The following is an 8526-nucleotide window of genomic DNA, read 5'->3' as shown; positions in this document are numbered from 1 at the left end:
CTTCAAAAGACGCTCGCCTTAATCGCAAAAGGATTTCGCCAACAGAGTAAGCAGGTACATTTCACTGATGCCTTATACTTTAATTTATTCTTTTAAGATACACCTGTTTTCTCAAATTGCAATGACACAGATAATCACTTAACAGCTGAAACTTGCACAACTACCGCACGTTAGTAAGATTTTGTAGGCATCACAAGACCCGGATGATACGCGCCATTACCGGATGTAGATATTTCCATGAGGGTTGATGACATTGGTGAGGTGGTTCAGACTGTTGGTGCCACAAGGGTCATGGGTAGGCCAGTTACCAGTGCGTGTGTTAGACTCGAAGTAGTAATACTCCTTTAGCCATGAGCTGCTTTGAGATCGTATCAGATCTGGGCCAAGGGTGGAACCTGCAGGATTCCCAGCAGCATGAAGAATGAGTTTGTCGGGGACGTAATTATGACATTTAGAAGCGACGTTCTTTATTATACGGCATAGAACACTTCCGGTCTTGAATTCTACCAGACTTCCACTTCCTTCTTTACATGCGATCCAGTGGTTGATGTTGGATTTCACCATGAACTCACTGCCGAGAAACTTCCACAGGTTGAAGTCCATGGCGTTGTAATCTGACTCACTGACAGGAGGAGTGGTTGATTGGTGGACATTCCCAACGTGATTGGATATTGGCCAGTTTGGACGTGGTGTAATCGCATTTGAACCATGTCTGAATGCCCTGTTGAATCAATAAAAATAGTTCAGTAAATAAATGAATAAATAAATGAATAATCAGACAGATCAATAAACAGGATAATAAATAAATAAATGAAGGGAAAAAGAACCACCGGAAGTTTGTAAATGTGTAGCTATACACTAATGTCCAGCCTCCGCCATTCGTTTCCTGGTCGCAGTAGGCCTGTACTATTTGGTCCCCGCCCGGTTTAATCCAGTTCACACCGGAAGCTGCATCTTTCCGTTTTTCTTTGATATCTTCACATGACTTCGCTGGGCATTTTTTGATCAGGCCTGTAGAGAAACGCATATAATAATATAATTGAGATAGTGCACACGCTCCCATTGGTTGATTGGTAAAAACACGGTTGTGATGTTACGCTTTTTGTGTTTTTCGGCACACTTGAAAACATTTCAAACTCAAATTTTTTGCTACACTCGCAAAGCAATTCCAAGTACAAACAAAAAATAATGGCAAGAGGTATTTTCCGAATTTTGCTATTTCCTTCCCCCTGAACCCGAAGAGAAAGAAAAGGAAAAGAAAGAAGAAATTAACTTCAACACTTTGCGTTCCTCGTCGAGGGAGTGCAAGCAAAGACGAAAAAATATGCAACAAAGTGCGCATTTACAGCGTAAACGACTCTGGAGCTTGCAATGGTAAAATTATCGGGTTTCTGCTTCTCGGGTTTGTATAATTTTCTCGAATTCTCCCAGCTCCCCTTCGTTTTTAGATAAGGTAATGGAAACACGAAATAGATTCTCTATTAGTCTATTTCTTAAACTTTAAGCAAGTTAAAGTCTAATTCGTGGAAATGACAGTACCCGAACCTCCCTTTCCCCATACTAATCTCATGCTAAAAGAACGAACAAAATAAATCAAAATTTGCAAACAAAAACGTACCATACATTTTATCACAATCCGGTTCCTTTTTTTCTGTATTAAAACAAAAGGAATATACATTAACGCCGTTAACACTTATTTATGTGGACTTTGAATCAAACAGACACTGGTCCAAGCCTTGAATTCCCTTCAATCAGTTTGAATCACCTCTATCTCCGCAATATCTTCCTCGTTTGAGGCAGGCAGGAGGAAGTTTGTAGATAAAGAAACCTGAACATTTCCTGATCTCTATGTACTGAGTCTTTCCGCAGCAAGTCTTCCTAGTTGTATAGCAAACCGTGGCTTGGGTACTCTCCCCAGGCTTCAAGTTATCAGGGTGTGGCTTGAGAAGATAGGCAGGAAACTTGGCGCCACATGCAGGAGACTTCAAGCAGCCACCTCCATTTTGGTCACTAATTGGATGAATTAAGGCAGTTTGAATTAGTGCCAGCTAATATATAAGCGCAGAGAGGCAAAAACCATGTCAGGCTCCTTTACACACAGATATTCGTTCCATGATTGTGTCACCGAGGATAAATGCACAATACTGCCTCATCAAAGAAAAAAGGAAAGACATAAAACAATGGGTTAAGAACTTACATGGTGGCCATTTTGTTTCCTGCGTCACCAGTAAATCGGTACCAGTCCTCTTTCCATGTTTTCCGTTTATCTGATTTCCTTGTCAGCTTGTTGAACTCTGCTGCACGATCAGCGCCACGCAGTGTGCGATAATCAGAACACGGGTCCTTTTCATATCCATCTGAGGTAGATATGAAATAGAGACATATTGCACTACATAAAGACTCGCTGAAGAAAATTTGTCGTGTATTCACAAAGTAAACCAAGAGATGCTTGGGAATTTTCCTGATTTAATCCACAACATTAATCCTCACCACTGCAAGATTCGTACTCTTTAATCATAAATACCCAGTGGATGTGCTCTGTTGTACAATGTATAACAATATGGGGTTGGGGTTGGGGAGGTAAAGCCAGAGCTTATCATTCCTAATTCATTACTTTGGGAACACACGAGGATTGCGAGTGATTTTTAAAAACCGTTTTCGAGTTTACACGCTACATCCCAAGTGAGAAAAGACGTGTGGAAGCGTCAGCGATACGGATAAACCAATAAAACGAAGTGGCGAAGTTAACATAAATTGCACATGACAGAAATATGAACAAAAAATGGAACAGCCTCGACATACATTTATTCCGGAATCTTATCGCTTTAAAATCCTTCCCTTAAGACCTTAACTTGTCTTTAAAATCTCTCATTATGCCTTATCATTTGTGGGAAGCGCGGTGCCCTCATGGTTGGTGCGCTCGACTCCGGATCGAGTGGTCCGGGTTCGAGCCCCGGCCGGGACATTGTGTTGTGTTCTTAGGCAAGACACTTTACTCTCACAGTGCCTCTCTTCACCCAGGTGTTTAAATGGGTACCAGCAAATTTAATCCTGGGAGGTAACCCTGCGAGGGACTAGCATCCCATCTAGGCCGCTTCATGCTACGGAAACCGGAGTTAAGCGCCGGCCCGATGAGCCGCATGGCTCGTAATTATGAGTAGACTTTACCCCCTCCCCCACTTATGCCTTATCATTTGACCTAAGACTCATAATCATTTCAACTTACGAGCCACATCCACTTCGGCTAAGCAAAGTACCAAGAGGAGGCCAGCTAAAAAGGCCCGTCCTGTCTATACAATTAAAGAAAATAAATGATTACAGTTAAACGTGTAATTTGCGTGTAAGAATTTAATTCGTGGGGACTTCAGATTTTTTCAACTTTGTCGTGCGCTCATGAAAAAGGAATGACATATTTCTTTAGTATATACTAAATCAGGGGATAGCGTTGAAGGAACTCTTATTGGTTACTCAAACTCCGAATGTCCTTCGCTATTGACCCTCGTGAAACTTGCTCGGGAATTTGCGCCCTAAAATATTATAACCGTTGCAGGAATGAATGAATTTAAATCATTTTTTGTGCCATATTATCTCGCACTTCCAGTTTATACAACTTCAACAACTATCCAAATCAGTGCAGGTGGCTAGCAGTTTCTCGGCTCTGTAAATATCCACCACTTGCCACCTCCACTGTGGTGAATATGTAATTGTTGAATAATTCAGCAGATTGCTTTGTAATAGGGCGACTGAAAGGCCTATCTGCTGTTTGCAAGCATTGTGTGGTAAGTTCTTTTTTATTTATCTAAGGTGTGATTTGATTCGCATGCAGAGTGAATTTTTAATTAAGCAACGAGCGTTGACTCATACACAAGAGGGTCTCAATGGGTTGATGGCTTTTACGGCTAACGATTAAAATTTTGGCCAATTTACGGCTAACGGTTAGTATCATTCTATTGTTGTCACCAGAATTTTTTCTTTTTTTTTTTTTTTTTTTTTTTTTTTTTTACGGTTAAATTTTTTCCGACTCAGACTGTTGGTTAAATTTTTAAATCTTAACGCCTAACGTCTAAATGTTTTGGCAATTTAAGGCTATCAGTTAACCCCTTTAAGACCTGTACACAACAGCTATTGTTACAGTCGATCAACATTCGGCAAACATTCTTCTAAAATGATGTAAAAGACAAGCGAGAGGCAAGCTACTCCTTCTTTCATAGCAGCGGTGTATTCAGTTTTCGATCTCAAAGAAACAATGTAATCGAGAAAAAACCAACAAGTCAGACAGTTTAATATGGGAAATTTCTTAGCCTCGTCATGCACGTTTCATTTAAGATACATTTTAAGTAGCACACGATATGTAAATATTTATTTTTAAAGTAAACTTAAAGCTTTAAAACAAAATTACGAGACGTAAAACAATTCCTTTATCACCATAAATACTGGCTTCTCTTATCTTCATTTTAAGGCTGAAAAGTTACATTTATCCAAACTCAAAATGTATTTGCATCCTTCTATCCTTGTTGTCCACGCACAGGATGTAATCCGGCAGTACTACCCTTTCCCAGGACGGCGGGGTGGGGGGGGGGGGGGAGTGGAGGGGAAGGCTGAACAATAAGGGGGAGTAATGTATGACATGCTTTTCAGAGCGTTTCACCTGTTCATTTTGTAAGATACGTTCACGCTATATTAGTTTTAAGACTTCAACAGCATCAAGAGTTTCCTTCTCTAAGAAAAAAAGGAGTACAACTCCAGCTCTCCGTAACACACATACCATTTAATACACAGCTCAATGGTTAAAAAATAATAGCAACTTGATAGGAACAATAACTTTCCGAACCTTCGAACCTCCCGGAAAATAATGACACGTCCCCCCCGTAGCAATTAAGCCAAACTATTGAATCAAGAATGGACGAAACACAGAATTTAATGGCTTTTTAGGTGGAACATTCTATAATCAGACGCTTTTCCAAATTGACTGCTAATCAGGCTGAAAGCATCTTGAAATGGATTACAATTCAGTTTTAGGGTTATAGTCAAGTGATGGACATAAATTCGTGGACACCTCTGCCTGCATGCATATTAGTAATAATTAGTGTTTTGGTGGTAAATTCTTGATACAGTGTATAGAGCAACTTCGATGCTTCATGGATTTAATGGAAATAAATAATTTTATTATTGTCTTAGTAACCTGCAAGCGCCCATTCAGTCTACGAGAATGTTAGGATAAACTCGCGCACATTTCCGCAGTTTTGCGCGAACTGATAAGCCAAAGCTGCTTTAAATATTAAAGAATTCAAGTGAAAGCCATGCAAAGAGCGTCACAATTATCACGAGTTGAGGAAATCCTGAAGCTGATGGAGTACTCACCATTTCTGCGTTCTTCGTGCCCTCGTCCTTAGAAACAAGACAAAAGAAACTGCCTTTTCGCTGTTAAATCCGTTCTTTTTTAATCGTAATTATTCAGTGCACCTTTATTTATGCTTCTGTGTACACTGTCCTATTATTACATTATTCTGTAATTAAAAAAATGCCACGGCAATTGACACACAATTAATTAACATCAGCGCTCATACGATAGGTTAAGAGCGCATAAGTTATTACTACACGCCATTACACTTCAGATACAGTATCTTTAAAGCTACTATGATCTACCTTTAAAAGGGAGCTCTTATTGCTCCATTGACAATCACACTATTGAGTTTTACCAGGATAAGAAAATCGCTCAGTCGTGCAATCATTTCAACCCGAAATTGCTACATTTTACGATTAGCATAAAGTGACACGTGTGTATAAAATAGCCCAGAACTGTCCCGTGCTTAAAGCAGACCATGCAGCAACATTTCAGTAAGGTACATATTTTAGCTTTTGTAAATGCAACGCATTTGAAAGGGCTGAGAGCTACGTTTCGTGCTACTATTCTGGAAAGGAGTATATTAGCAAGCTAGGTTAAGCGAACTTAGTTCGTAGCATCCCTAATTTAATCTTCTCGTAAGCATAGGCGACATTCAGAAAAGTAGCCTCGTCGAACTATTGATGGAATTTTCTGGTGAATTATCGCCCAGATACAGCTTCTCCCTAAATCTCTGAAGTCTTCGAAATGAGACATGGTCAATCAATAATGTAACAACTGTTAGATGCTTTTTCTAAGATTCAGTGAATACTTCTTTATTTCTTGCTTGATTTCCTTATTACAACTTTCTGCTATGGGGACTAACTCAACTCTGTGATTGAAAATGTTGTGCACCAACTTATAAAGGTGTCACTTGTTAGGCTATCAGTCTTCGTGCATCGTCATCGTTTCCACCTTCACTAGCGAATCGCGTTAAGTTGCGTGCAACAGTTCCCACATACTAAGTATGTGCCTTCGAGATACTTACGCTCTACAAAATCATTTTAAACCTTAAATTTCTTACATTTTCATTTTATATCTGAAAAAACAAAAACAAGATCGGCAATGTAAAAATTATAATAACTTATTGACAGAATTAGAATCATACTTGGAAAGGTATCTTAAGAGAAAATAGCCTTAGAAGACTGTTAAATAACAACAGAATAAACAGAAAATTCGGAGAAGAAAGGGCGTACACAAGTACCGCCCCCAGAAAAGCTGGGTGTTATTCAAACGAATCAATTGATTATAAATTAATGCGGAAGATGAAAACTATAAGTTGTTTTCCCATAATGTCACTTTAAAGAAAAAGGTATCAAATCAAAATTTAAGAAATATTTTCATGATCGTGAGTTTGACTAACTTTTTCCAGACCAAATGACTCTCTTATTCATCAAGATGATTATCTTAATTAAAATATATCTTACCGCAGGATAATTAAAAATACCTCATGCCACTTTTGTTTTTTAACACAACATAGAGGTTGTCAAAACTGTACCCCAAATAAGAACTGAAATCTGCACTTGCGCAAATGAAAAGTTCTGACCGAAGTAAATTGCAAAACTTAGAGATCTTATGAAGATCCCGCCCAGAAGTTCACTCTTTTTGCTGCTTGGAAAGATATGCAGTCATTCCTCCATTTTTAACGGCTTTGACTCTGTTTCTTTAGATTTTCCGTCTTCCTTGCGCCTTATTGCAAACCACTAAGCTTGACACGCTTCAACTCAGACACTATAAATATGTAAATTATATCGTTAAATGTGAAAAATTTGAGCTGAAACTCAAGGTAATGAATACCTCGAGCAATGGATCTTAATTATAATTTTAAGGCACGGAAACTACATTATTCTACGAACCATAATCAGGTCTGCTGCTGTATTTTGGCATGTTTAAAGAGCGTGTGGAAATCATTTGATAACCCGTCGCTTGCATGCATATCCCTGAACCTCATATCATCAGATGGGTTTGCCATGTTATTTGGCAGCTTTATTTCAAATTCCTTGGAATCGGTGAATAGAGAACGTTTCTTAAAACCCACTGATAAAGAGCGTTTCAGTTTTAAAACTTATTCAAAAACAGCTAACGTTTTAATTCATTTCTGTTTTAGCACGGATCGAGTCAATCCATATCAAGGTCGTCACCAAACTCTGACCGGTGGAAGAGTCCACTGATAGTGTTATATTCGAATCAAAATGGCAATGAACGTATTATCTGATATTTCAAGTATAGGCTCTAAAGTCTTAAAGCCAAGTTTGCATCTCATGGACTATCTAACATGTTAACACTTTCTTTCGAGTCTGATATTGATTAAATTTACATGTGTGAAGATCGTCGAAGTCTAAATTTTAGATTTTAAGGCAAAGTCTTTGTTTCATTTCTTATGAAATCAGTTACTCGCATACCTGGTCCCTTGCTTTCAGCCATTTTGATGAGGAAAACTCGATTATGACGCCGATGCAAAGCGAGCGCTTGACAGCGACTGTCTCATCCATCATCCAATGTCACAGGCCTTGGGTCTGTGACCTGCACGTAGCGGTGGCCTGAAGTAACGCAATGCAACGCTTATATATATAAGATTATATTTTTCTTTCACTCACGCTGCGTTAGATTTTGAACCGAATCATTAATACAACTACTACTACTACTACTACTACTACTACTACTACTACTACTACTACTACTACTACTACTACTACTACTACCACTACTACTACTACTACTACTACTACTACTTCTACTACTACTACTACTTACTACTTACTACTTACTACTTACTACTTACTACTTACTACTACTACTACTTACTACTACTACTACTTACTACTTACTACTTACTACTTACTACTACTACTTACTACTTACTACTTACTACTACTACTACTACTAATAATAATAATAAAAATATAATAGTAATAATAGTAATGATAATAATAATGATAACAATAATAGTTATTATTATTATTGTTATCATTATTATTGTTAAACAACAACAAACATATGAAATATATGTGTGAACTGCGGTTATGAGACGTATATGAGAACGATCCTTCGCAGTAAAGCACTATTTGAGCAATAGTGGAAATCAGACCTGAAAAAAATTTCAGGCCTGTACGGGAATCCCGTACAGGCCTGAAATTTTTTTT

General features: G+C 38.4%; 1 protein-coding gene across 2 annotated transcripts; it reads right to left on the bottom strand.

The window, feature by feature from the left end:
* Window positions 1-59: 59 nt before the first annotated feature.
* LOC111342811 (uncharacterized) lies at window positions 60-5486 on the bottom strand. Of its 2 annotated transcripts, XM_088741384.1 has the most exons (7): window positions 5362-5486; window positions 3227-3290; window positions 2198-2357; window positions 1766-2010; window positions 1619-1651; window positions 831-1011; window positions 60-721 (listed from the first exon to the last, which is right to left on the bottom strand). In XM_088741384.1, the coding sequence occupies exons 1-7, from the start codon at window positions 5362-5364 to the stop codon at window positions 217-219; spliced, it is 1191 nt and encodes a 396-aa protein (XP_088597510.1). In that variant the 5' UTR covers window positions 5365-5486; the 3' UTR covers window positions 60-216. The 2 variants fall into 2 exon arrangements, with proteins under 2 accessions (XP_088597510.1, XP_022805666.2); XM_022949931.2 differs by lacking the exon at window positions 1619-1651.
* Between the last annotated feature and the right edge of the window lie 3040 nt (window positions 5487-8526).

This window comes from Stylophora pistillata, chromosome 12 (genome assembly GCF_964205215.1).
Source record: "Stylophora pistillata chromosome 12, jaStyPist1.2, whole genome shotgun sequence".
Taxonomy (NCBI): domain Eukaryota; kingdom Metazoa; phylum Cnidaria; class Anthozoa; order Scleractinia; family Pocilloporidae; genus Stylophora; species Stylophora pistillata.
Note: the sequence above shows the minus strand (reverse complement) of the source record. Positions and strands in the feature narration are given on the sequence as shown.

What these genes read in the sequence shown, in the direction of transcription:
- LOC111342811 (XM_088741384.1), bottom strand. An exon ending in AGCCGAAGTGGATGTGGCTC is followed by an intron (nt 2,358 to 3,226) that starts GTAAGTTGAAAT and finishes TATCTACCTCAG; the next exon opens with ATGGATATGAAAAGGACCCG. An exon ending in GGATTGTGATAAAATGTATG is followed by an intron (nt 1,012 to 1,618) that starts GTACGTTTTTGT and finishes GTTTCTCTACAG; the next exon opens with GCCTGATCAAAAAATGCCCA.